Here is a 27,895-nt window from a genome sequence, read left to right as displayed (position 1 = left end):
ATATAAGAACGGACCATGAATACCGGCCTAAAGCCACACGGACTAAAACTCGCGGTTTCAATTATTGAAAAATTTTTGTGTACTGTAACACATAAAACTTACGTACACAAAAATGAAATCTTATTTAAAATGAGACAACCTGTATAATTATTCGTACCAAGTTTTAGTTTCCTTAGAAAACTCGGGTTTAAAAAAAAAAAAGAAAACAATGTTATTAAATCGCATAACAAAGTCATTAAGATTTTTCGGTAAAGGTAGATCTAAAATTAGTTAAATGGTACATAATATGAGTAAACAAATACGATTCTTAATAACGATGTATATTCACAAATGCTTCTCGCTATGCAAGTAGAGTACAATGACGAAATAATATAATTTAGAATCATTCCTCGTCGTCGTAAAGCGACAAGTTGGATTCTGTGTTCTCAGGTGACGACTTGTGATCGAAGACGAAGAGACACTTCGGCTGGTATTGCTCTACCGCTTCCAGGAGGCTGTCTGGATAACCAGGCGAGTAGTATCTGCAGCGAATTTAGGAAATAAAAAACTTGCATTCGTCTATCGACTACGTCTGTTTAAAAAACAATAAATTAAAATTGTGACGAGAGACGAAGAAAGGACAGGAAAGGAATGAAATATAGGGAATACAAGCGAAAGAACGGAAAAGGCTGTCTTTGATTGAACTACATTTGCATCAGCTACAGGAATTACAGATTGAAGTTCAACCAATTCAAAATTGGCATTAAAATTAGGTTTATCCGATGGATCGAGTCCTGATCTTCCGTTCGCTTTTTTTTAATTACTATCAAGTCTATTTCTATCAATGAGGACTAACTTTAATCTCGGTTTAACATAGACACCTTTTACCCTTTTCTAACTTTCTTCTAATAAAAAGAAATTGGATGGATCGAGTCCTGATCTTTCGTTCGCATTTTTTTTTTATTACTATCACGTCTATTTCTATCAATGAGGACTAACTTTAATCTCGGTTTAACATAGACACCTTTTACCCTTTTCTAACTTCCTTCTAACAAAAAGAAATTCTTGAAATTTACTGCGCACAGCCTTGCTTTTATTTGTCCTTTTTCTCTCGAGTCGCATATATCGAAGCGAACACACACGAGAACGTTATTCTCTTTACCGATCGATACGTAAACGGATTAGCGACGGAAAAAGAGAAGAAAAATAAAAGATTGCAAGCGGATAAAGACGAGGGACTAGGCTCTCCGCGTGCGATGGCTGTCCGAAAAAAAAAAGAAAGAGAAGAAATTATTAATTTACCCCACATCGGTGAAAACGTCCGTCACGAATCGTAAGGTCTTGGTGTTATATTACGAGAATATCAAGTCTAACGTTCTGCATGGCATTCATAAAAACTATCGTGCGCGATATTTTTAAAAAAAAACAAGGCCTCTCGATTCGAGTCCCGAGGTAATATTTTTCACGGTAAAATCGCAGATCGACGATTTAAAAGAAAATGTTTACTGGCGTCAAACGTTCCATCGATTATGTCGATCGAAAATGGCTTTACTGCCCGAACAAAGAAACTGCGTTTCAAGAGACCGACAGATCGCCGGCGCGCAGTTCGCCAAGTTTGGGAAAAAGTGTACGAGATTCACGCCGAGGTACTACCGTCTCGGATCCACCAAGATCCAGGCCGACTAAGACCACGGCAACTCCTCTGTTTAATTGTATTATTAATCGGCGCGTATTGCGCGCCAAAGTAATAATTGGGACGATTTATTGATCCTGCGCGCGCGCCTCGAGGCGCCACGCGTACGTGCAAACACGCGCGCGCGCACACGCGCACACACACACACTCCGGAGTCACGGCGATCAGCTGTGACAACATGGCGGGCGCGCTGTTTATCGCACGGTCGATTTAAATTAAGACACCGGGGATCCAGAAACGGTGCCGCGGCAGTTATTTGCATACGCTGGCGGCGCGTGAACGACACTGGCCCGTATTAGTCCGGACTCTTAACAGCCCGCGAGTGCGTGTCCTCGCCCAGCCGTGTAAGTATTCGGAACGGCGACCCGAAAGGGAGAAGGTTATAAACGAGCAACTAGTGTTTTGCGGTAATTAATTCATCCCGTTCGCTACGCGCGTCGCGAATATCCCGTCGTTTCCCCCTCCCACCCCCCGCGGGGAGGTCAGGCCGCCGTCCTGATCTCCTCGCGGGTCGCACTTTGCGATAGGAATCGCTGTGCGTCGCGTAGGGAAGTTAATTATGTATTAATGACCTGACTAGATGGCCTTCCATGGGAGAGAAAGAGAAAGAGAGAGGGGACATAGACGTTCTTGAATGAGAATTGCCGAGGAGAATTTTCGCGTGCACACGGCGTAGAGAAAGCGTGGACGTGACAGAGGAGAGTCGGAGATAAGTGCGAAGGTAATTTTGAGAGACAGAAACGAAGAGACGCACGTTTGTTAGAACCGTCGCGCAAGGATGCGCCTCTGATCTTACGTTAAGCGACGGGGAGGAATTTAGAGAAAAGGTAAAGAGTAACCTGACAATCTCCTCCGGGTAGCAGCAATTGATAATTGTTATGTATTCCGAGAGGGTGGTGCCCGGTTCAGCCTGAATCTCCTGCACCTTTTTCAAGCCGCCGGATGTGACGAACACTCTCCTCGCCCTCGCGTCGTGCGGCAAAATCTGTGGGCGAGGAAACACGATGTTACAAATGGGAGAAGCGATTTGATTATTTGTCAGAGGGTCGGCGAAATATCGGTTGAACACTCGCGACGTTACGGCCCAGATGGCCAGTGCGCTCACTTGCTCAAACAATGTATGGAAATGAAACGCCAGCAGCTGCTGCTAGCTCTTCGCTAGGAATGTGAATTCAATGTTTGAGTGATTTAAGTGCAGCTAGCATAATGCTAACATATTGTCGTTGTCAAGTGCATAGCTAAAAAGAGAGAGAGTACATCGCATGGGCAAACTGTTAACAACCCAGTCAACACGCATGTCTAAATGACGTCTTAAAAGAAACATCTTTAAGACTTATTTCTAATTTGTGAGAACCGTCTTCTGTTCATTTGTGGCTCACATTGGCACTCTTCCCTTTCTACATAATTCTTTTTTGGGAGTCTTCACAACTTTTTGGAATATTTAAGACTTTACTAAAAGGCGTCTATAAGACGTCAGAAAAGAACCGTCTTGAGACATTGTCAAAAAGATATCTTTCTGACGTCTTATAAAAATATAAAATATAGATTATATGTCAAATAGTGTTTATATAACCATTAAAGTTTCAATTAATACATTTGTTAAAGCATCTGTGACATATTGCTAAGATGTTTGAAAGTATTTTAAAAATAGAAAAGTTTGAAATTAGAATAATGAGATTTGTAGTGTAATATGTAGTGTACAACGATCATGTTCTTGGGACAAAGTGGAGAGCTTGAATGGCGTGAGGAAACAGAGGAAAAGCAGAGATTATATAGAAAAAAAAATTTTTAATATGGACTGATCTCTTTCTGAGGTATTATAAAGATAAAATAAGATACTAAGATAAATGCCCACTGGGCATTAGTGGGCATTGGTGTACATGATTTTGGTCAGCGGTTTACCCCTCCGTTTGGATGCAAAAGTATAATTTCCGACATAAAGTGCTAGCAAACAACAGCGCAATAGACGACATAGATGCGTAGCAAGATGCTAACATTTTTGTTAGCAATATGAAAGCAACTTGTGCTGACACTGGCTGTCTGGGGGCAGAGGCGCCGTGCTCTGTGTGGAAGTGGGCCGGCACAGAAAATCAGAAGTACGACGTAGTAAACATTAGGAGTCACCGTGTCGTGTGTTGAAACGCGTCTAAGAATAAGGCTTCCGAAACCTGACCTGCATCACTATCTGAGAGCGCGCTGCAGGCTCCCCGCACGCATCTTATTCTTTTGGTAAATTAATGCAAGTCAAGAGGTATTCATAGTCCGTCCTTGTATTTAATGCCCGGTCTACAATGAGTCGTTAGTCGTTAGTCAGAAGTCGGAACTATATGTTAATCCTTTTTCTTTCACCCAGAAAGAAAAAGGAGTGGCATATAGTTCTAACTTCTAACGACTAACTCATTAAGATGATCTTGAGGTAAGAAACTATGAATACTTGCCAGGGAAGCCGAGTGTACTTAAGTTAATGTTGTTATCTGGAATACACACATATTCCGGCATTCTCTGCCACTTTTGGATCAGAATTCGGATCAGACTGACGTTATTAAATTCAATCGGTGTAATTATTGAACAGTAAACTGAACTGCGTAATCAATGATCACGAAGCTGAGGTAGTTGACTTGCGTATCGGGACAAAGCGATAAGATAATCATTTGTTTCGACACGTATGTAGTAACAGAGAGAAAGCACTTTTCGTAAACGTCAGCGTGAGAGTGTCTAAGATAGTCCTGTACTTGCACAACTGCGAATAACCACCAAGTTGAGTGCATATTAATGTGTATATGTTGAGTGTAAATCGGATCGTGCAGCCTCCACGAGGGATACCTTAGTTAATGCAATAATATCGCAAACTATAGTCGCATTGTTTTTCTTGTAACGAATTCTTGGCTTAAGCAGGAAAGGTATACTTAGGTAGCATATAACTTTTTAACCGTGCAAATGCCGTCACCCTTAAAAAAATATTCAGAAAGTGTAAAAATTTACATATAGAGGAAAGTCCCCTATTATGAGATCAGCTCCTAAGATAGGATAGCGGGGTTTCTGTTAAATTGATAGGCACCATCGGTTGATTCCACCATGAATTTCTTATCTGTTAATCTGTTTAGTGGGAAATTCATTGTTAGATTGTGTAACCGTTGCGAGAAAAGATTTGTGATTGAATTTGGGTGTTGAAAACCTGCTGTCTCATGTTAGAAATCTATCTCACGATAAAGGACTTTTCTCTACTAATAAATTTAGAAGCCAAGTGTTTATTTTTCAATTTCTCGCTTTTTCGGTCCACTCGAGACTCCTTGCTGTATATTAGTTCTCATAGATATATATCAATCGTCGTATTACTCATCGTGTTTGTGATTCTAATTCTGACTCATCAGTTGAGGCAATGCTTGCTTCGTGCGCGATCGAATGTTTGCGTATTAAATCTAACTATCTTTGAGTTCATCGATAATAGGGATGATAGGGAACAACAATACTTTACTGGTACATAGAACAGCCTATTAAGAGAATCAATAGTCCAGATCTTCCTATCAAACTTCTCTTGTGATTCTGTACCATGCTCTCGGAATCAGAAAGCTGTTTATTGAAAGAAAGACAGAGAGAGAGACAAGGTAGGAAAAAGATGTAATATGTGCGTGCGTGTTTTAAATTAAATTTAATTAATTAAAATTAAAAGTGGAAAAAATGATTTCCTTTGTTAATTTCAAGTGGTGTTGCTATCATAGGAATCTAACAATCTATTTTCTACTAAACAGATTTCACTCCAAGGACAATAAATTCATGGGGGAATCAACAGATGATGGCTATTAATTTAACAAAAAACCTCGCTATCTCATATTAGGAGCCTATCTCATAATAGAGGACTTTTCTCTATATATTATATTACATATGCACTTTGTGTACTATATGCATCTAACAACACGTGCCATTTCGTATTTCATTCTGAATCAAGGTATTTAGGATCAACAGAGTGATGTGTTAAATTTCTTGATTTTTACTGCAAGCTTCTGAATTGTGACTGTAACAATACCCCACCGAGTTACGTAACGAAGAATAGGTGATCTTTTTTTTTCTCGAAAAATGCTTCGCACTAACAGTAAGTTAATATTGTGAGATAAAAATAAGTAGAGGTGTACGCCCTAACATATCGTTGTTACAATTAACATCGTTTAAAATTGATTCACGCTGTAATTCCTCGATAGTTTTTACGTGGTGCCACCGGAACTGACTAAACTCGCTTACATAAAATTCCTGTAATTTTCGTAAGCAATACATTGAATCCTGCAATCGCTACTATACAGTTTTACGCACTTTGCATCGGTATCGGACGGCCGTATTTCTGGAGGAGAAACAGAGAGACAAAATAGAAAAATAAAAAATAACGAAAAAGTGAAATTTGGCAGTGGTGACTGTATTCGATCTCGCGTCGCTATGTGTTGCCTTATTGACCGGTTCTCCACCACTGACATGGAATTTTGTAAACAACACATTATCGTTATTAATAGCATCAATTTTGACGCAGTATTTACCGCAGAGCGCGCATACTCTGCGCAGTTTTGAATGATATAAGAATAATTTATGTCCATGTACAGGGTGTTAGAAAACAAGTCTTTAAGACCAATTGCAAGGATATGTAGTACTTATTAAGAGGAGTGTCGTTGTTGAGCCGAGAAATAAGTCGAGAAAAATTCAGCACAATTAAGTGCAATTAAATGAAATAGAAACATTTTTCCCATTTTGACAATACGACCCGTTTGAACTGTATAAAATCTGTACGATCCTTTTGAATCGATTTTTGCATACATTTCGTATCTAAAATTATTGAAAAGTGAATAAGATATTTCATATCTGAGATATTGTATTCCGATAGATACATTCGGAAACGTCTTGCAAAGAACATACGTGTTCCACTTAGGACAATTGTGTTTTAATATTTTTATGAGGAACGACGAGACGTGTATAAAACGATGAAGATTTAGAGTGAAGATGAAGAAAATACGTGCAAAAATACGAGCGCGCGTTATCAAAATCGAAAATCATTTTCCTCCTCGACGCAGTTAATTTTTCTCGATTAATCCTTTTCTTTGTACCTCGCGAATATTTTTACACTATACGCCTTGGATTTTTTTTAGCACACAAACACGTCTCGATTTTTCAGAGATACTTTATGGCACGTTCACTTTGCGTCTCTGCGTGTTATTTGTTTAAATTTACATCGCTCGCTCTCGTCTGTTTACAGTTTGTCACTTGACGTTGGACCGTGAGTGAAACTGCGCCACTGATGAATAATAGAGGACATTGCGACACGTGCGTTTTCCGCCACGTTGCATCATACCCGATGAAGAAGTATCGAAACCGCTCACTGTTGATTTTACCCTCATTGCAGTTCAAGAGGGACCACCGGATCAACCCGGAAGTTCCGTGAAAACGGCTTAGGAACACTTTTACTCGTGTGCTTAATTTGCGCCGCATTCAAAGCTAAATTCGGAGACGTTCTCTTAGACGCGAACGCGTTTCGAGCGGAGGGATGTGCGTTTGAAAAAGATTGCGAATTGCGCTTCTGCGTGCGCGAACGTTTCCGCGTAGACGAGGAAAACGAAGCTGAGACTGATACAATTCGAACTCAATCATGGACTGTTCGATGATCGACGATTAAAACACTTAGTTTAGTCGGGTCGCTTTACGAAAAACGTATTGCCGTAATAGTGTCGTTTCAGCATCGTGTAATCGCGAGCGCTCGGTACATAAAACACCGCCAACGAGACGAGATAGCTGCCTTAAATTTTCAAGATAAGTGACAGTTTGAATGACGTAAAAAACAAGGGCACTTTATCACTATACTCCTACGAGTTGCACATTACGCGTTTGCACCTAGCGTGTCTATAAAATCTCCTCTGCGAGGTCTCCTAGTCAGTTTTTCCAAGATCACGCGACAGAGACCTAAAGACCAGCGCCAAAAAACGAGAACTGCGATTTGTAAAGTATCCGAGAAATTAGACTTTTACATTTCGAACGGAGCTGCGAGGTTTCATCGATTGTACAGTCGTGCGAACGGCTCGGGCGTGCGTATAATAAAAATTAACAAGAGGCAGGACCCGAGGGGTTGCGTCGCGATCAGAATGATAAACAATCAGCATTGTGTGATCCTTAACACTGGCGAGACCAACAATTATCATCAACCGGTCTCGGCCAAGCCCTCGGTTGTCTCGGTGTCGAGTATCGACTCCGATGTCAGCGATAGGCGGGATGTACGCGAAGAACTGTACGCCGGGATCTTTAGGAGGCACAGAAAAACTATACTGGTATTAGGCAGTTTTCTCAAGATGTTAAGGGTGAATAGAAACATGAACAATTACGCTAGCATTAAACCGAATGACGAAACGGATGAGTAAGTTAGGTCGAGAACTTACTACGTTTTAAAGTGCAATTTTTGAGCATGAAGATAGACTTTATCGATACGTTTCTTTCTCCTTCTTTCATATACATATAACGAATGCGGCCAGACATTTTATAAGATATCGATTAAATGATGATCTTGGTTCTAAACCACGTAAGGATATCAGTTCTATAATAGAAAATTGTTCGAAAGTTACGCTAAATTTATTTCAATTTCAATATTCAAAAAAATTTGGTCTCTACTTCGTTGACTTTTTGTAATTTGTTTGTTTGATTGACATCTTCTTTTACGAGTTATTTTCAGAAAAACCTTTTCTATGTATATCGCTAATTAAATAACACAAGATCAATGAAAGAAAACTGCCAATCGAAAGATTTATATAAATAGGGGAGAAATTATATAAATATATACAGGAAAATTTTAATTATTGCAAAAATGCAGAAAATGGTTGAGAAAAAAACAATTCACTCTGTAATCATAGATCAATCTGCCTATCGAGAAAATAATCGATGTGTCTTTTTCATCGACATGCTTCTTTTTAATTCTCGTCATTGGTTTTATTATTATTCCATGCCAGCTAAGCGCAATGAACTTTCGTTATATTCAAATCTACGTGAATTTCCAGCATTTATATTGAGCACAAGAAAAAGTTCGATGTTGAATAACTTTTCTGTTTTGTTTTTGCAGAAATATTTGGACAGATTGCATGCTCTGAGCCGGATATACGCCTTAATTGCTTTAAGATTCGAAACGCACCAAAAGTTTTGGTAAAGTCGCTACATTTTTTCTGCATTTCGCTATGCATTATGCAATTGCATTTTGAAATTTTTCTCGTCTTAAATATGCGTCGTCTCACATGTCCCATGTTAAAATGTGACGTTTGCGGTTTTCCTTTTGTGTTTTATGGACACTTAAAACTAATGCTCTTCACACTTTTGCAATGTACTGATTGTGAGAGAGATTTCTTTTTTAGAATCTAAGAGACACTTCTGTTGAAAATATGAGAACCGCTAATGTTGTCGATAAAAATCCGAAATGACCCGTCAAATCGGCCAGCACCTTAATGTATACTGAAATTACTGTCTGTGTTATTGTTGACGAGCTTATATATTTATTAGAGATACATAACTGAGGGCATATGTAACAGTATAAGATTTGTATAATACATATGGACTAATACGAATATCAAATCAATGCCTTATCACTTGAAACGTTAAGGTATTGTCTAAGTTTACCGGTCGATCGTCGATCGATCATCAACATTCGTCAACTTGATTGCTCTTTATTGTCCTATATTCGAACATTTTTGTACAATTTGCGTCTTTGTGTACATCAGATACTGCCATTAGAGAATAAAACGATAAGGTAGACGCGAATTAGCGAGAGCAACTTGGAAAACAATCGTGCGTTCAACACTTTTCTAAGGCATACCTAAACGACAGGTTTTTTAAATGAGTTTCTATTTAATAAGGCAAACATGTCTCTGTACTTATTGTTAGCCGAACCACTCGCTGTCGTAAGACTGAAACATGTGCTCTTTTGGAACATTAAACGTGCCATACTATCTTAGAAAAAAAAAAGAAGGTTCGAGAAGAAGGATGAAAGGGAGGAAAAGGGGTAAACAACTTCTACTTATGGATTTCTGAATTGTTCTGAGCGTACATGATACGGAGCATATCTACGCGTAATGGCAACGCAATTATATTTTGTACCTAGGTCAGGAGTGCAATCTAATCGGCAAAAAATTGTTTTGCTTTCGAAATAAACGATCGGAAGTAAGTCGACTGCGGATATGTGCGATCAGAGGATCAGTAGGAATGTAAAATTATTCGAGCAATTGCAGTTAAGTATGCGTACGTGTGTGTATGTGTGCGTGCGTGCGTGCGTGCGTGCGTGAGCGAGCGTGTATGGAAATTCTTATTATACGTACGATAATAGCGTTAGAGATATTCTCTTCGGAGCTACCGAGATATACCTGGAATCTGTATCTTATGGTATAATAGTTTCCACGAGTCGAGAAGGGGGGGAAAAAAGGAAGGAAACATTCGCGTCCCTTACGCGCAGCTGCTTGCGACCAATTTTTAAGTAGGGCAAAAATTTGTATGTTAGTAGCTTCGTCGTGTATTCGTTTGCATATATTTAAATATTGTGCAACGTAAACATCCACACGTAATCACGAAACGCGATTCTTCATTGAGCGACGACGGGAGGAAGGGCTATACTTTGCATTCGATTGATCAAGATTCTATGCAATTTTTGTAACGAGCAACTATGTCCTAAATACGTTGTTGTATTGGGTGAGAAAGGAAATTTGTATTATCACTTTGTATAACGTATCATTAGAACGTATGTGAGACACACTGAATAAAGCATTCATATTATGTTTAATAAATTCGCGGATGCTGTTCTTTTCGCCTTTACGTTATTGCGATCGCGAAGTCTTCTCGACTGGACTCTAAAATCTTACCTTGCTAAATTGTCCCAGCACATATTTCAGGATGTTGGGGGGCACGTCGTGCAGCAGGGATTCAAGGGCCTCGATGTACATGCATTTCTGTAGAATCTGCTTCAACGCGGTGTTGCATTTTGCCTTGAGATCCTCGGAGCTCTTCGGATCGTTGTACAGCTAAGGAGATCGCAATCGGGAACGTTATTAAAAATTCCGACTGAGAGAGTAACTGAATACCGAATAGCTGGATACCTCCAATAACTTGGACAGTATGTTCGCGACCGCAATTGCTTTCGCATGTTCGGGCGTGTGTTTGCCAATGTGCCCGATGGCCCAGACGGTCACCGCGAGAATATGATCTTCCGCTTCCTCTTGCAGCACGATCGCTAATTGCACGACGCCCTGTTACAAAGTAATTACTCCAGCGTGTTGCATAAAGTGCAAAAATCACCTGGTCACTTCCATTCGACTCGTACCTTGGATCCTATCACAGCCACGGCCAGCTGATCGGAATGGCCGGCGATGTAACCGAGTGCCATGATCGCCGGCAATCTGGTCGCCGACTTTGAGGTGTTAATTAATTCGATAAGCGCGGCGATGCCTCCGACGTTCACCACAAGCTGCGCCAACTGAAAATTGCGTTGCGGGTTTACCAAGAAGGTTCTACGCCGAGATCATCGGCGCCTGCCGTTTACCTCGAACGTGTGCTTGCAGATCTCCCTGGTCAAGATCGCCGCGACTCTGCCGACATTCTCGTCCGGATGTGCCATGTGCACTAAGATGTCTGGAAAGATGTCTGCCTCGACCACAGCCTCTGCTAAACCCGCCGAGTGCTTAGCTATGCTGCTCAGCGCTAACAACGCTTGTCGCTGCGGACATTATAATATATTATAGTCCAGTGTTAATATTCAGAGTGTTTAACACGCGCTTGTCAAATCACCTTCGCCTTGGCATCGAGGCTGGCCAGGGTCTTCGCGAGGAAGAAGATCGCACCGGTGTCCACCACTGCCTGCGCGAGTTCGATGCTGTGTTTACTTATGTCACTGATAGCCGACGCGGCGACTTGTTTAATATACAATTCAGGCTCTTGCAGACACAATACGAGAAGGGGCACCGCGCCTGGCAAGGATTACAATACGATTAAACAGCAAAGGGGCATCGTCATCAAACAAGTGTTTCACTTGTCGGATACTACTTTATCGGAAGAAATACGATATTTGAGACAATTTTACTGGCATCCACCGCCGCCTGAGCCAAGTTCTTGTTATGCCTCGCGATATATCCCAGTGCCCAAGCGGCCGCTTCCTTCACCCCAGGGTCGAAGTCCTCCAGGCATCTGACTATGGTCTGCAGGCCGTCGTTGTGCACCACAATTAACGCCAGTTCCGGCGAGTGCTTGGCTATCGCTCGCAGGACCAACAGCGCCGCTTTCTTATAAAATTTCTGCGACAATGCATCTCTCTTAAGAGCACACCTCTACGATAAGCGCGCAAAGGATTCACGGGTCGCAAGCTACGATCGAAGTTCCCCCGAAACTGGGGGACACGGCGTCTCGAATTAATTCTCTAACACGGTCGAAGTGCTTACATTTAAGGAGCCCGTACATTTTGTTTGTCCATGTTCCTCAGTAGGTGCGCCAGCACGTCCTTTCGCACGACGGCGTGCGCCAGTCTGGGATTGTGATTCGCCAGCCTGCCCAGAGCGATCGCCGCCACGTGCTGGATGGACGGCACGGGGTCCGCCAGCAACGGGCGTAGAAAGTCTATCCCACCCGCCGCCTCCAGGCAGTCGATGTTGTTCGGCTTCGAGGACAGATCCGCGACGGACTGCACGAAGAGCAACCGCGCCTTCTGATACTGATCGAACACTGAAGAAAGGATAAGAAGAATGTTAGTGTAACATATAGATATAACAATATAAACGTATTTTAATATATCTTTTAAATGCACTGTTGCTCTAGCAATATGAAATAATGCGGAATGCAATAGCGAATAAGCGTGTACATTTACTGTAACTTTCCACGCGCAGAGACGTTCATGTACGTCGACTGAACGTAACGGGCGACTAACGAGAGGTGTACCTTGTAAGATTGTGCGTGCCGTCATATCGGTTTACCAGAAGATCTACAGACGTTGCGTCTAAGCATCAATCGCCGTCATTGCCGTCCAACGTACGATTCTGTCGCGGAACGGCTCTTGACAGCTCGCGACGAGGTCGTCATCTGTTCGGGAAGAAAAAAACAAAAACCGAGAAACTGCCGCTTACAGGTGGATCTGGACGGGTACGCCTGGGAATTGCTAAAATCAACCTTCTTACGTTCTTGGATAAAAATTAGCTTGCTTCTCGCGCCCTTTGAACCGCGCGAGAGGTAATTTTTCACCCGTTCAAATGTCGAGGACGCGATCCTCTCGCGCGCGCGCGTGGCAGTCGGAATCGCGCAGGTACAAATAATACTTTTCAAGCGCGCCGATTGGCCGCGAAATGGTAAGTTCCTGGAGACTCCGGGACCTCTCTAGCCGCGCGGCCAATCAGCGCGAGGGGTTTGCCGTGCGAACGAATGGAACTGCGGCAAATCCAGCTGGCAATGCTGGCATGGACGTGTCGTCGGCGAGCTGTCGGATCTCTACGCGCGGTCCCTTCTTTCCGGATCTCTGAGGAATCTGCGCGCGACCACGTCCGACGCGTGCGACCGCGAATGAGAGCGAAGGGGGAGTGAGACGGTGAAGATGATGACCGATGTCGGGGAGGCCGGAGCGGCGGAGATTCAATTGAAGCCCGAGAGGTAACCTCGTCCACCAGTCGTTGCTTCACTCTCGAACGAGTGCTCTCTGAATCCCTGTGGTCAATTCTTACTCCTGAGACTCTGAGGTCAAGAGGACCGGAAGATCGGTCGATGGCACGTTAAATACCTTCAAAAAGAAAAAGATAATTTCATTCTCCGAGATATTGCGTTGCGCCAAGTGCTCTAGGGCCTGAGCAGATTGGCTGTCTTATATCCTTAAGACAGCCTTAAGACAATGTTTTACGTTTTAAGCCTTAGCCTGATGGCAGAGAACAACGTTTCAAGGCAGAGAGAAACGTAAGTCGTGAAAGGCTATTGTATACGACTTACGTTTCTCTCTGCCTTGCCCTACGTCTACGACTGAGACAGTCTTATGTTTACGGATTGTTCTCTGCCATCAGCCTTAGTCTTGAGCAGTGAACTCTATACATACTGGAATGAGTGATCTATTGTTCTGGCTGTTGCCGAGAGAGAGGTGCGTTTGGGTGAATCCTTGTCTCCTTCTAGTACTACCTGATTGGATAGTCGCATATAAATGACGAGAAGAAGGGCGTCACTTATATGCGATTATCCAATCAGGTAGTACTAGAAGGGTTCACCCAACAGACAAGGATTCACCCAACGCACCTCTCTCTCGGCAACAGCCAGAACTATAGATCACTCATTCCAGTATGTATAGAGTTCACTGGTCTTGAGATAATGCACAATAACTGTCTTACGTCTTAAGAGTACAGGACAGCCATTCTGCTCAGGCCCTTGTTCTGTATCGAGGCGATACTCTGCTAATACAGTTGCGTCATGAAGAAGCTGTTGCTGGTAGTGACAAGAAGTCAATTATGTACATTTATTACAATATACGTATGATTTCCTGATACTCTAGATTACAACGCAAGGAAAATCTGCGCTAATACTTGTATAATTTTCTGCTTATTGTGTTTGAGACTTGAAATTACGTCGTTTATTGATAAATCCATACATTACATGATAATACAACAGAGATTTGTAACATAAGTATATTTTTGAATTATATAATGCAAAATGCGCGAAAGTATGCAATTTAAGGGTGTTATTTGATAGCGAGGATACAGTGGATTTCTCGGAAGCTGTAGAAAAGCTCGCGGAAGGTCTCTTGAGTATTTATCAACCTCCGCTGGAGCAGGTTAAGCAGGAACTTTCCGAGCTGACGTAAGTATATAGATCAGCGATGCACACGATAGGAATTTCACTTTGGCCATTTGCGTTATATATCATTTTTCTTACAGAAGCAAACAGGATGCCCTGCTTGTTCGAATGCAGCTTGAGAATAAAAAGATAAACGAGACATTCGAAGATATAGATTTAAATGATATGGTAAGAGACCCTTTCGTTCTCGTAGTACAGATTGTACAGATTGAGTATCCCTGATCCCAAAAATGCCTCGAGTCAGGGACGCTTCAGTCCCCGAGTATTGTTGGAAGTATATGGTGGGATCGGAATGAGACAAAAGTAAAGATCGAACAAAGAAATTTGTTTCAACATTCGCCGAGAAAGGGAGCGCGATGTTCTCTGCTTTCAAAAGAATATAAGTGCGACCAAAAATTAAGCAAAGCTTAAGGTGGAGAGGCCGTATCATTAACGTTATTATCTTAAGGGAGAAAATATCAAAAAGACTCGAGGAAGCAACTGAAGATGAGGGACCATTGTACTGAAAAATCTCTTGTTCGTATCCACAGGGCTATTGAGTTTTTATCCTTTTTAACAATATCTTCCAAACAAACAGCAGAAAATAAACGAGACAAACAGTGGGTAATGGATACAGATAGTTACTGATGATGGTGGACACTTTATCAGTATAAACATGATGCATCTGCGTTTTTTAATTTTGGAAACTTTGGATTGGGAATACTCAATCTGCCATGTGCTTGGAATATTAATATTTCTGTCTTGTAGCAGAAAAATTGCATAAAAATTTTATATTTTAGTTTTCAGCTGTTAAAATTTATCAGGGAAAGTTAGCAGTGATAAGGAAAGAAATGATTAATGTTCACGAAAGGACTTCTAAACTAAAGGTGAATTGTACAACTGATTTCTAAGATGTGTGTACTAATAGAGGTATTTTCGTTTATATGTATATAACATAAGACTTGTTACAGAAACGCGTGTTGCGTTTGCAACAGATTAAGCAAAAGGAAGCGATGAATAGAGAGCAACAACGTGAACAAGAGTTGCGCAGGGAACAGGAATTAATTGGCAAATCTACAATCAATTGAGCATGTATAAATCGTAATAAATTAATATAAATTATTTACATAAGAGAAATGTATGCATATGAGGAAAGACCCTATATAAGAGAAGTATATAAGAAATCATGTATTCATACAATTGTTGTTTATAATAAAATGTATGTTAAAATTATGAGATCATCACTTCTTTGATCAGCCACAATGAGTGCTTTCCTTTTAAGCAAGTGGAATAAATTTTAAAGCCAAGTAAATGTTTCATCATACGTTTATTATATGTTAACTTAATATTGATATTATATTGATAATTTTTAATTAAAAAGTGACAAATGTTTATTGATTGACATCTCAACACTAAATATTACAAAACAAATTGCGCCATTTTAGTTAAACTTGAAGATCAAGTTTTTACCTTTTTCTCTTAACTAATTTAGATCAATAATTAGACTTAGAAAATTGAAGGAACCAAGTTTTTTTTTTAACAATTTGGCATCGCACATAAACACTGACTACATTTAAATGACAGGATATCGGTGATTCTCTTAACGTTCTTTTCAAACATTACCTTGGGCACACCAACATTCCCGCGCTTAGTAAGATTCAAAATCATGCAGGGTATCAGATATACTGACAAATTAGGAGATTTATCAATTAGAAATTTCTAAAAAAAAATTTACATATAAGATATACGTGTTACAGTATGCATTAGGAGAAAAATATTCAAGCTTAACAGGCCGCATTTATGATAACAATAAATTTTCAGAACAAGAATTTGATTTCCAGTGAATCTTACATATGCATGCGTGTAAAGAGATGTAAGAATGTTGCTACCTTGAAAAATTGCTGACATTCGCGCAACGTTAACTTGTGTAATTCTTCTATTTCCAAATCGATTCGTCCGAAGATATATTGGTCTTTCAAAATTTCATTCCAGAGTACTTCGGACTGCTCCAGCATTGTCTTCGGTTTTTTGTCGCGACGGACTTGAATCATGAGCTCCTTGATTGCCTTAAACATCTCTTCGGACATATTGTTTATGTGCTCCTAAGATGTAAATACAATGTCGTTACAATGTTAATAATATTCTCGCAAAATCGTTTAATTTTCATGTCGCTCTTGTATCTAGCGCGCGCGTGTGTGTGTGCATGCATGCCTGCGCTTTTTAAATTACATAGCGTATACTAAACAGGATATCGCGGAATTCGCGCATGTACACAGGGTGCATAGAATATGATTTTTATGTCATAAAAAGAAAAACCTGAGACAAAATTGCAGCAGTTTGTAAATGAGAACAATTTGAAACAAACAAATGAGTGTTTTACATACGAATCGAGGGGATGTGTATTATAACATAGGCTGTTGCAGATTGGCAGCAAAAGTTACAGAGGACTCGATCACTTTATTTGGTTTCTGGCCAACGTGCCATCGTGTTTCATTCGTAAGTTTCATTAGCAGTGAAATTAATAATTAGTAACATGAACGTAGTTGATATCAGTCCGCTGTAACTTCCGTTCGAATCTGCTGTAACGAATCGCTGAGAATTTGCTTATCGAGCACTTACCATAACAGTCAACAAAAATTCTTGAATATATTTGTCTACGTTCGACTTTGTGTATTGCACCATAATTACCAAGCCTTGCGTTCCGACCGATCTGTAGACATCAACGCACGGTGCGTAGATCAGCGATGTCTTCTCTTTAAATATAGTGTAATTAATTTGATTAATTACTTCTCCTATAAAATCTAAGATCACATCCCATTGTATCGTTTTCCTATCAATTTGACAAAATACCAGCATACACGAATCCAGGCTGACCTTGTTCCCCTTGCAAAAGACGTAATAATGTTCTGAAAAAAAATTAATCGTAACATACATATTAGACGATAACATCATAACTACCATATTCACATAACTGTAAATTAGGCGTAAAAGTTAATCATTATAAAATGGACAATATCAACCCGTTTCCGAATAAGTTTTATTATAGATATGCATTTATTCAAATGTAGTCAAATTTGTCGAAAACAGATCTCGCAAGTGTTCCCTAGTAGCACAGTGCATTTGCCAAGCATTGGTTAAACATTTGCCCAATATCCGGCCAATGTTTAGCCACTGCACTGTGCTACTAGGGTTGCGATCTCTGTCGCAAATTTCGTTGTCAGAATGCCATCAGAACTATAACTAAAATTTGGAGTAACAGAATGAGAGCTCGATAAAAAATATTTTATATAAAAATATATTCGTGTTTTCTTTCTCTTACATCATATCCACTCGTATACGGAAAACTAATAAGCAGAATAATTGAAAAATTATTTGAAAAATAACTTTTGCATTGTTTTTTTATTATAAAATTGCGATTGAGCTTCACGCGGACGTAAATTAATGTCGCTCTATCGCAATATTCAGCTCAAATCTGCTACAAATTGCTTGTACATTACATTTTGTCTATTAAATTAGGCACTCATGTTTTAGTGATGATTCGAAACTATCGATTCCTTTACGTATCATTTTTCGTCAAAAGATAGATGCAAGAGAGCAAAAATGATGTTCTCTTCAATATGAAATAGAATTACATTTACTATTATTACAAGTAGTCAGAGAAATGCTCTTATTACACATTATCTCTTTTCAATTTATAATCTCCAATCGTCAGTTAAAACATTCAACATTTTCTAAGCGTGTTAATAATCAAGACTGTCATAACTAAGTTACGATCCTATAACATCGATTCCCGATATTAATTTGTAGCTTTAATATCCATTTCTATGCATTACTATGTGGAATTTCATCAAAATTGTAATGCCTTTCGAATTTTGCTACGTAATAACAAGAGAACACGATAAACGAAACTAAATATATCGACAATCGATGTGGTTCTAGTTATAAATTAGTTATTGTTATTCGTTCTAAATTAGTTGTATATTTGTTACTTACTATTATCCACTAGAATACTACGATCATATTTTCTTATGGGCTTGAATGATTTGGACACATTGGATAACTTGTTCTCGATCATATCAGCTACAGTTTGAGCATCTGCTTCGGTAACATTACCGTATATTAAACCATCCACGTATATCGCGTATAAGAAATCCGATACAAATTCACAAAAACTTTCGATAGTTACATCTGCGTAACAGTCATAAAGGTGTCATAAAGATTTTACATATTTACGAAACATTTACTCATCATTAATCAGAGTATATTATTGTAATGTGTAATCATTAAAATCACTAAGCATATTATTCAATTATTATATTTTATCTATCCGCATTTAATTACTTAAATAATTAGGTATTGTAAAGAGAATCAGAACTGTTGAAAATTGCATAAAACTTAAAACACAAGCTCTCATAGAAATGTCTTTCTGCGAATTAAAAAAAAAATTTTTCACTGGTTAATTTTTCAGAACGTTTATAACAAAATTCAGTGATTCTTTTTAATGAATTCCAGGAGGGGGGGTGATGCTGCATATCAATTATTAACGAAAATAATTATTAAAAATGTTAAGCATTGAATAAATTTATGTTTAATGTATAAAAAATGTCATACTAAAAGTCAGAGATTTGAAAAATATGACCATATGCTTTTCGTGCAACGTTAAAATTTGCACTGCAGTAGACCAGTAGTATAAATCGATATTAAAATGTGTAGTTAATCAAAATTTATTTACATAGGACAACAAAAACTCAGCGTAAAATGGACTTCTTTTATGTCGCATCTGTTAATACATTAATTGGCTTCATATACTTCGTTATACCAAATTTACATAGATAATTATGATAAAATTTGTACTGTGACATAAAAGTGACTACAAATTTTGAACTTTTGTTGTAAATGTTCTCATGTTGATGTTATTTGTAACAACTTGTAAAAAGTGCTTGTACTTTAAATTTTGTTACATTTCTAATTCTTCTTAATTACTTTTATGTTGCTCATAAATGAAGTAATGCAATCAAATGTTTAAAAAAAAGTTACAAGAGAAAGCATTTTTCTTAAACAGAAGATTATTATCATTATAAGTACAACGTCTTTTTTATTAAAGAAAAATGTATGTATGGTATTAATCAATCTTCTTTTCTGTACTTACCAGAACTTGATTTTAATATATCTTCCCTCTGCCACATGTTATTGCTTAATATAACCGAAAGATAATGTTGTACCTGTCGATGAGGCGAACTTTCTTGGAATTCTTGAAGTTCCTTCTTGTTGATATCTATATTCTGTAAGCGAACAAAATTAATATTAGTAAAGCTGCGATTTAATTTAAACAAAAACTTTGATATCTATTGTACGTACATTTTGCCTATGGGCTTCAAATTTGTTTATTTCTACTTCGAAGTTTATTATTTGGTCGAATATCTTTTCCACCAGGTTGGGCAGTTTATTGTCAAAACCATGTATCTTAAGCTGCAGAAAGAATCCATATCTTAAGTAAATTCTCTATTTATACAACATATGTATACATACGTACATAATACACTAGGTATCTGGTAATTGCCACTTTTTAAGTGTAGATCTGGTTAAACCGAATAGAAAATTCCTATATCGTTATACGGTTTCAATAATTAAAGAAAATATACTCGCGCGAAGAACTGGACGAAACCATCGAGTAATAGACGACAAATGAGAAAAGAAGTTTTGGTCGCGAATGTAAGAGAGCTCTTTATTTGAATAAACAATTCTGCATGAGAATAGGAAAACTGTATTCAAGTAAAATCTAAGAAATGCAGAGTTTATCAGCACAATGTACATTTGAGTGCACGATGAAATAACACATTGCGACGTTCAAATTTACATTGTCTATAATCTTATAGAAAGTAAAAAGAACTACATTTCTACTATACAAATTTACTGAGATTTGCTTTACACAATTTTACATAACTTATAAGACATTTAATGTAATTTTGTTTCTTGTACAATTTCTTTCTCTATTGATATATGCAACTATATACCCAATTTTGTTTAATTATATAGTCGTATATACGATATCTAATAACTCTTATAATACATAGATATCATTATTATCGTCTTTACGATCGGCACTCACTTGTATTCCTTTGTTGGTGGTAGAAAACTCCCAGTGCAAACCAACTAAAGCAGCGGCGTATGCACACTCACTGAGAGATTCATTAATAATCCGGATAAACATCAATGCGAGATTAGCGTTTATGGTATCCACATAGACAACTGGACTGTAAAAATGCAATTACGATAATATGACATAATGTGACATTGTTCAACTGCCAGAAGAATAATTGTTACTTAAGCTTAGCGTACTTGATAAAATGAAATATCATAGTAGCCTTTGGCTCCTTGAACTCGTCATCTTTCTTGTGCCAAAATGTTAATAACTTCGTTTTTTTGATGATTCTGATATGCTTTTCTGCCTGTAAAAATCCTGCTATTAATATGCGCGTTGTAGAAATATTGCATGCGAGTAATATCTCGTTATACAGGCAAGAAATTATATTCAGCGAAAATAAGTTGAAAATGTAGAATTAATCTTTTTCTAGCACGACACGCTAAAAATTAAATGACCCGAACAATTGGCAAAAGAAGCAATTAAAGATAATCGACTGAGAGATTTATTTAGAGATTCTTTCCGAGTGGAAATTTTATATTTTTCAGTTTAATATTCTGATGAATGCTGTAAAATAGTAGAAAAAATGTTCCGCCCAAGTTTAGCAAACTGAAGCTATTGTCGATTTGATTAATATTCCTGTTTTCGAAGTAAATTTTCTCGGAAAAGCTAAACAATACCAAAATACTGCGTGCGATTGAAATCCCGTGATATAATCAGAAGAGAAATATGAATTTTGCGTTGGTAGCTCGTTTTTCTGTCAAAAATCGTCTACTTTTTTTCCTGTATCACATTTAGAAACGTACTGTGTGAAACTGTGTGAATTAATCCGCACACACTGACTCATTCTGTAACATATCCAGCTACTATGTTGAATATGTAAAAATAAAATATATGTGAAATATTTTATTTTTACATATTCCCGTGCTTTACTATTCGGCGTATCTCAATAGTATCACAATACATCAATTTTCATTAAATTTTCGAGAGGCTTTATATCACGCTTGGCCGATATTAATGATAGCGAGAATCGTTTTCAATTACCTCATCTGTTTCCTTTATGTTAATATCCGTCGGTATAAATTCATTGCAAGATGGAAATTTAAATATTTTTGAAAGGGTATTATTATCCTCAATCCATCTGGCGTACGTTTTTGACGGTACCCTCTCTATCTTGTATTCATAGTAGTCACATGACTTGTCTGTGAGAGTCTTGTACTTCTGCGAAGCGACATATATGCTCAAACGTAGTGGTGGTAAGAAAGGTTCGAATACACATTGCATGGCTTCTATGTGCCATTTGAGGGGGATAGGTTTTTCGCGTAGGACATGCTTCTTCGGCCGTCCGCACATTATCTGATGGGCGTAAAGCCTCACATATTTAGGAAATAACTTTTTCTCTTCGAAGTATAACTGTAGCTCCTGTATCTTCTTATATTCCTGTAAAGTTATAATACCTCAGATGCGCACAATTTCAGACGTTACGCATAACAGTGGAAAATATTGTTCGCACAAGAAAGATATGCAATACAATCAACGATCCTTATGAAGTGAAATGAACAAATGAGAAAAAGATGAATTTCTTCCTCGATTAATCGCCAAATCTAATGAAACAATTTGAAATTTTAATCTGTTTCATGGCACGTTACCGCGCTCACCCGAATTTGTCTCTCTTTTTCACTCCATTTAATCATTTCTCCACGAGTAATCATTGCATCGGTTACGGTGGCATAATTTATAATAGATTTAAAATAGACGACATCTCATCAATGTCACGTACGTTGACAATTCGTTTGTAGTCGTTATTTTCCTTTCTTAGCATATGAACGTATTCAAAGAACAATGTCACAACTTCGTCGACGTGATCGAGACCTTTCTCAGTTAGATCGATAGTGACAAGGAAGACGCGATGTATTTCGGTGAGTAGTCCAGCCCCAATAGAAGTGGCCCAGCCTTTGGCTTTCAAAACCGATAATAATGATTTTTCTCCGTTATATTTTAACAAATAGGCGAAAATATCGGGCTACGACAAAAAGAGAAACAAGATACGTAAAATCGAGACGTACGACTAAAATTACAATTACATAATATTGTATATAACATCAATGGTAATTTAACGATAAAAGTGTATGATGATATGCTGAAATATAATATTCACAATGTTGAAGAGGGAATCAATTATCTTACCACATTGGGTATTCTTGTATTATAGTATACGGGATGGGCTACCAAGTGTAGCTGATTACAATCTTTGTTTGGAACGTAATATATTTTATGCACAAACGATGGTGGAGCCATTGTTACTTGTGGGAAAATTTCCGAATCAGGTATGGTCCGTTCCCTCACTGGACTGAAGAATTCCACTACCATCTCTTTGAGTTCATCTAAGCTCTCTAAATATGAAACGTACTCTTTAGCATGGAACAGGCTTTACATTAATTTATTATGATCAAAATTAATTAATTGTTTGCATAAAGTGCTATTATAGGCCATTGGTTTAAGTTATAAAGTATTGAAGGTAAAAAAACCCGTTGAGAAATAAATTTCCGAATCACAAATGAAAAGAGATATTGTATTTCTCATTAAATTTCAAACAAAACGTAACTTAATAGATGTCTATGTTGAGGTTTTTTTTCAGAAAATAATTTATAATCGAAAATTCAAAAATTTGTAATAAAAATGTCTGATACGTGGAGAAAAATTGACGTTGAATTATACACCGAGACAAATGCCCGATTAAATACAATCGGGTAATCCAATTACATAATAACAAATGGATATATCATTGGATAAATCTCATCGGATGTAACCGTAATTTAATCGGAAGAATTAACCATCGGAAACACTATTTAATTGGTTTATTCGATGTTTTTTCTCAGTGTACGTATTGAGTAAAATATACTTGTATTCGTAAATACCTTCGCAAATGGATAATATTGATTAAGTAATTTTACTTCGTTTCTTATTAATGATAAAATACTCGTAGATAAATCTAAAATTTATTAGCGAGGTAACTGTTTAGTACATAATGTTCATTAGTGAGGTAACCGTTTAATATAGAAATGACCTTGTATTCCTCCGGATATCAACATACACATTTACCAAGATGCGTGTAATCTATTAATGTTTGTTAATATTATACACCATTTACGATAACACGAAATTACCGTTATTAGTATTATTAATTTTATCATTAAGTAGCATTGTAATTATTCAATTTTGAAAACTGAAACTTTTAGAAACCAAGAAGACTCAAGACAGCAAAATGATATATAATTGTCTTAAAATCTCATAAATAAATACAGTTAACAAAGTACAGATAGATCATTTTATATTATATTAATTATGTATTTGAGAATAATTATTTATTCGATTCACATTCGGATACTGTAAATTGAAAACGAAATGTAGGTGAAAAGTAAGAATTTGGAGTATCCTATACTTGTTAGTCGAAATGATCATTATACCTTTGCCAAGGACGCACAGAGTCATGTCCTCAGAATAATAATAATCTTTATAAAACTTTTCCAACATCTTTGTGTCAATCGCAGGTTCCTCTGTCAACGACTTTTCTGGCTCGTATTCACGCCACTTGTCGCTCGCTTTACTCTCATGGTTAAATCTTATGTACTTAATAAATTTAGGCAACTTCCACTCATCGTGTAATTTATTCGTTTCTTCGATCTTGAGTATAACATTATATTCGCTTTCAATTGTGAGGTGGCTGCAAGAAGGTGCTTGTTCACAAAAAAATTTAGCGAAATAACCCAAAGCGTCTTTCAAGTGGCTCGAATTTATATTGAAGTAATAATCGGCGCAACTTGTCCGCGTTTCGGCGTCGACCTCGCCATTGTGTCTTTTCACGAAGTTATTGAAAGATTTCGGTTGCGGTTGTCTGTCTGACAGATAGAGTATACGCTGAAACAGGCGCGCCAATCCTGCTGGATGACCCATCTTGATCTCGATCGCAGAACCTGCCGTAAAATCACACGTTACTTGCATGTCAAATAATCACATAACGCAAAAACGCCAATTGAAATATATTTAATCTGTATATCGGCATTATGTTAGATCGATGATCTTTGAAATTGTCATATTTACTTACTCTGCTTTGTATGCATATTCATTATTTATTTAGCTCAAGGTAGTTATTTCGTAAAATTATTTATGTGAGAATTGTTTCAAATTTTTACAGTTTATTCGTTACATTTTTTAATACGCGCAAAATAAGACTAATTAAATTAAAATTGCCAGTCCCAAAGTTCTAAAAAGAAAAATGCTAAAGTTTGCTATGTTACACGAAATATTACGTGTAAAACACGTTAAAAATATTATTACACGTAACATATAGTTCGTAGTAATATTATTACACGTGAAGCATTAGTTACACATATTATTATGTGTTAAAATATTGTTGCTTATACTTCGCTTATAATTACTTGGCGCGAGACACTACCGTGTCTCGTGATTAATATTTGGGTTTGCAAACGCAAACGATGGCGCAGTATATTATTTTTAAACTTAACGGTGAGTAAGCTTCGTATGAGAAACAAATATATTATAAAGCAAAATAGAGCGAATAACTGGGGGAAAAAAAATCAAAATTATCGATCGTTCCGTTTCAACGATATAAATAGTTAAAGCTGAAAAACGGGAAGAATTATGTAGTAGACATGAGTCTAGTGTAAAGCCACGTCTACACGACAAAAGGCGTAAGGCACGGGGCAAGAGCGTAGGCACAGGCGTTGGAAATAAAATTGTTTTACTTTGTTTGCGCCGCTGCGCCACGACCCTACGATCGGGAACAATTCTCCTGCGCCTGAGCCTTACGCCTTGTCGTATGGACGAGCCAAAGATACCCATACACATTCCAGAAATTCTCTGAGGAAAAACTGTGCAGTTCTTTTTTCCCTCTTCTCTTTTCTTCTCATGCAGAAAACTTTTCTACTACACACGCTCCAGGACTGCACAGTCGCCTCAAACTATAATCTTTCGAATCTATTTTATATTATGTATAAAGGTCGATTCAGACTATATGACACGGACCGTCACGTTCCGGCAACGACACGGACCGGCACCGACACGACAAAATATTGAAACATGCGTTTTAAATGAGACTGTCTACACTAACCGACATTGACGGAACATGCAGGTCAATTATTACAATATAATTGTAATAATTGAGTGCTGGTTTCTCTATATAGAAGAAACTTTTGAGCATCGCTGTCGCGAAACAACTACTTTAATACTTTCATGTGTACAGAGGACGGGAAGAATCGATTTATGCAGGAAATAAATTATTCGAAATAGAAGTGTAATCGCAATTAGCGGATACATTGAGGTATTTATGAAAAAGATGGAATTGCGGGGAAATAAAGCATATAAATAAATAAAAGTATTGTTAAGAGGTGCACAAAGTTTCTCTCTTTTCCATTTCTCTATAGCTTTACTTTGAAAAGAATTGGGTTTTTCGTTGAAGTTTCAGAACTATCCACGTAGATATGAAATGACGCAATAATAATATAATAAATTACCGATATTGATATTCAACGCTGCGGCTGCAATCTCGACCTCTGGATCGTGTATTAGAACCACATTCATTTCATTGGCGAGCCTTAATCCTTGATAGAGTCTCTTATCATTTTCCGGCCTCCATATCTCCTGCTCTTCTACGTTGTTTTCCATGATGTTTTCCATGATGAACTAGGTATGGCGTATGCTGTGGTATCGGGAAACAGAATGACTCGAGTTTATCGTAGAGCGAACACTGAGATTTTAGGGTTGACTTGCCAGTCTATTTACACGTGGAAGAATGTAGGTAAACACGCAGGTCTAAATCCCACGTATAAGGACTCAGAAAATACGGAACGTTATCTTTTAAAATTGAACAAACGCATTGAAGCGCGCGGAAAACTCTTCTCGACCGACTATCGTATGTGTACGTATACGAGTCACAGATATAGAATATATAGATATGCTATGCCTTTATCTATGCCTATACTATGGCTACGTTCCGAAACGGGGAAAAGTTTTCCTGCGACATGGGTCGGAAGCAATTGGAAACGCTCGAAAAGGTTTTCGATTGGCCATCGAGTAAAGTTTTCTTCGGAGAAGAAAGATTTGGAACGTAAGCTATACGTCGAATCTATGGCTCGAGCAATTCATCGGTAAAACATCTACAATTATATTATTCCAAACAGTACAGGTAATCGTTATGAACTCAAAAAGAATTCCATAAGTACACCATTTGATTTCTTACGAAAATAAATTTAAATTGTTTCAAATATACAAGGAATTTATTTTGTATCCGAAGGAGAGCTCAGAATTGGTGACATAAAAACAGATTCTTTTTAAACTCTCGAGAATATTTTTAAAACAGAAGTGGCCACTTCAGAACTTCGGGAACTCAAAAAAATTTCCTCTTGGAACTGAGATACCGTTGAAATATTGAAAACCCTTTCAGGCAATATTTCAACCGCAGTTCAGGAAAGATATTATGTTAGCTAAATGATAATAGAGTTGGCTAAATGTCACTGGAAACGGATTAGTGTTTCATATGAACAATAAACGTATTAGTTGACACAAACTGGAAAAGAGCATTATACAATACATATATGACGTAATAAACACGAGCGAATATAACACTTTCAGTTTTATTTTATTTTTCAAAATAATCTTTTGTACAATCTTCAATATATCTCGACGTATTGATCAAAAATCCAACTACGTCAATCCCACTACTTGTAAACTTGGTTTGAAATAGACAAAGGAAAGGAGGACAAATAAAAAGATATTGCAAAAAACGTGAGGTTCTAATATCAAATAGCAATGAAAACTACTTTAAAGCATTCTCCTAGATTATTTTTCGATCTTTGTGCACTTTGTTCTTGGCAAAAACCGAACTCGTTTTTATAATCCTTTCAAACTCTCTAGAGAAGAATGGAATGTAATTTGGTCGTTCTATTATAAAGAATTATAATTTAATAAAAAATGACGAGTAATTAAAATAACGAAAAAGGGGATTTTTAAAATTAGAATTAAAAGTTATAAAGAGCTTATTCAGCAGAAGAGTATCGATCAAGATTTATAACCATTCACATTTTTAAAATAATGAAAAATATGAACGATGTGAATATACATACATATATGAATAAATATCCAACGATGAGAGAGAAAAAGAACATAAAGATAAGTAATATTGCTCCATGATTTTGCAGTATTCCCTCTTCCCCTTAAGTCTATTGCAAAATCGATTAGTCCAATTTTTATTGAGATCTGAGGTACTATTGATTAGATCG

At 37.7% G+C, this 27,895-nt stretch overlaps 5 protein-coding genes across 9 annotated transcripts; 2 read left to right on the top strand and 3 right to left on the bottom strand.

Moving 5' to 3' along the window:
* Positions 1-304: 304 nt before the first annotated feature.
* On the bottom strand, positions 305-13,063 carry LOC105565602 (sperm-associated antigen 6-like). Of its 3 annotated transcripts, XM_012018927.1 has the most exons (11): positions 12,829-13,062; positions 12,593-12,733; positions 12,117-12,379; positions 11,745-11,955; positions 11,453-11,631; positions 11,208-11,381; positions 10,989-11,141; positions 10,765-10,914; positions 10,531-10,689; positions 2,512-2,657; positions 305-521 (listed from the first exon to the last, which is right to left on the bottom strand). In XM_012018927.1, exons 2-11 carry the CDS (start codon positions 12,615-12,617, stop codon positions 383-385), a joined length of 1,599 nt encoding a protein of 532 aa, XP_011874317.1. In that variant the 5' UTR covers positions 12,618-12,733; positions 12,829-13,062; the 3' UTR covers positions 305-382. The 3 variants fall into 3 exon arrangements, with proteins under 3 accessions (XP_011874317.1, XP_011874316.1, XP_011874318.1); XM_012018926.1 differs by having other exon boundaries at positions 12,593-13,062; XM_012018928.1 differs by lacking the exon at positions 2,512-2,657 and having other exon boundaries at positions 12,593-13,063.
* On the top strand, positions 1,807-10,455 carry LOC105565601. Of its 3 annotated transcripts, none has more exons than XM_012018923.1 (3): positions 1,807-2,016; positions 6,906-7,998; positions 8,751-10,455. In XM_012018923.1, the coding sequence occupies exons 2-3, from the start codon at positions 7,786-7,788 to the stop codon at positions 8,832-8,834; spliced, it is 297 nt and encodes a 98-aa protein (XP_011874313.1). In that variant the 5' UTR covers positions 1,807-2,016; positions 6,906-7,785; the 3' UTR covers positions 8,835-10,455. The 3 variants fall into 3 exon arrangements, with proteins under 3 accessions (XP_011874313.1, XP_011874315.1, XP_011874314.1); XM_012018925.1 differs by lacking the exon at positions 1,807-2,016 and adding an exon at positions 2,406-2,499; XM_012018924.1 differs by lacking the exon at positions 1,807-2,016 and adding an exon at positions 5,494-5,618.
* A 34-nt stretch (positions 13,064-13,097) lies between the features above and the next one.
* On the top strand, positions 13,098-15,688 carry LOC105565599 (biogenesis of lysosome-related organelles complex 1 subunit 6-like). Its single transcript, XM_012018921.1, has 5 exons — positions 13,098-13,294; positions 14,372-14,479; positions 14,557-14,644; positions 15,256-15,342; positions 15,427-15,688. The coding sequence occupies exons 1-5, from the start codon at positions 13,239-13,241 to the stop codon at positions 15,541-15,543; spliced, it is 456 nt and encodes a 151-aa protein (XP_011874311.1). The 5' UTR covers positions 13,098-13,238; the 3' UTR covers positions 15,544-15,688.
* Positions 15,689-15,763: 75 nt separating this feature from the next.
* LOC105565600 (nardilysin-like) lies at positions 15,764-18,924 on the bottom strand. Its single transcript, XM_012018922.1, has 4 exons — positions 18,449-18,924; positions 17,075-17,361; positions 16,345-16,557; positions 15,764-16,174 (listed from the first exon to the last, which is right to left on the bottom strand). Exons 1-4 carry the CDS (start codon positions 18,528-18,530, stop codon positions 15,992-15,994), a joined length of 765 nt encoding a protein of 254 aa, XP_011874312.1. The 5' UTR covers positions 18,531-18,924; the 3' UTR covers positions 15,764-15,991.
* Positions 18,925-19,353: 429 nt separating this feature from the next.
* Positions 19,354-26,565, bottom strand: LOC105565695 (insulin-degrading enzyme-like). The gene is made up of 9 exons (XM_012019103.1): positions 26,132-26,565; positions 24,065-24,571; positions 22,785-22,990; positions 22,378-22,620; positions 21,642-22,037; positions 20,795-20,904; positions 20,565-20,709; positions 19,814-19,924; positions 19,354-19,737 (listed from the first exon to the last, which is right to left on the bottom strand). The coding sequence occupies exons 1-9, from the start codon at positions 26,292-26,294 to the stop codon at positions 19,582-19,584; spliced, it is 2,037 nt and encodes a 678-aa protein (XP_011874493.1). The 5' UTR covers positions 26,295-26,565; the 3' UTR covers positions 19,354-19,581.
* Positions 26,566-27,895: the final 1,330 nt, after the last annotated feature.

Source organism: Vollenhovia emeryi, unplaced genomic scaffold (assembly GCF_000949405.1).
Source record: "Vollenhovia emeryi isolate VEMERY1.0 unplaced genomic scaffold, V.emery_V1.0 DF939150.1, whole genome shotgun sequence".
Classification (NCBI taxonomy): Eukaryota; Metazoa; Arthropoda; class Insecta; order Hymenoptera; family Formicidae; genus Vollenhovia; species Vollenhovia emeryi.
This window is presented reverse-complemented; position numbering and strand designations above follow the sequence as displayed.

Bases quoted from the DNA above. Each gene is read 5' to 3' on its own strand.
- LOC105565601 (XM_012018923.1), top strand. From the start codon at position 7,786: ATGATAAACAATCAGCATTGTGTGATCCTTAACACTGGCGAGACCAAC. The intron at 7,999-8,750 runs GTGAATAGAAAC...TTGTTTTTGCAG, and splicing joins GTTTTCTCAAGATGTTAAGG to AAATATTTGGACAGATTGCA.
- LOC105565602 (XM_012018926.1), bottom strand. From the start codon at position 12,617: ATGACGGCACGCACAATCTTACAAG. The intron at 11,142-11,207 runs GTAAACGGCAGG...CGCAATTTTCAG, and splicing joins TCTGCAAGCACACGTTCGAG to TTGGCGCAGCTTGTGGTGAA. The intron at 522-2,511 runs GTTACTCTTTAC...AATTCGCTGCAG, and splicing joins TACCCGGAGGAGATTGTCAG to ATACTACTCGCCTGGTTATC.
- LOC105565599 (XM_012018921.1), top strand. From the start codon at position 13,239: ATGATGACCGATGTCGGGGAGGCCGGAGCGGCGGAGATTCAATTGAAG. The intron at 13,295-14,371 runs GTAACCTCGTCC...GTTATTTGATAG, and splicing joins ATTCAATTGAAGCCCGAGAG to CGAGGATACAGTGGATTTCT. The intron at 14,480-14,556 runs GTAAGTATATAG...TTTTTCTTACAG, and splicing joins CAGGAACTTTCCGAGCTGAC to AAGCAAACAGGATGCCCTGC.
- LOC105565600 (XM_012018922.1), bottom strand. From the start codon at position 18,530: ATGATCGAGAACAAGTTATCCAATGTGTCCAAATCATTCAAGCCCATA. The intron at 16,558-17,074 runs GTAAGTGCTCGA...TTTACATCTTAG, and splicing joins AATTTTTGTTGACTGTTATG to GAGCACATAAACAATATGTC. The intron at 16,175-16,344 runs GTAGCAACATTC...ATTTTTTTTTAG, and splicing joins AATGTCAGCAATTTTTCAAG to AAATTTCTAATTGATAAATC.
- LOC105565695 (XM_012019103.1), bottom strand. From the start codon at position 26,294: ATGGAAAACATCATGGAAAACAACGTAGAAGAGCAGGAGATATGGAGG. The intron at 22,038-22,377 runs GTACGTGACATT...ATAACTTTACAG, and splicing joins ACTACAAACGAATTGTCAAC to GAATATAAGAAGATACAGGA. The intron at 20,710-20,794 runs GTACGCTAAGCT...GCATTTTTACAG, and splicing joins ATGATATTTCATTTTATCAA to TCCAGTTGTCTATGTGGATA.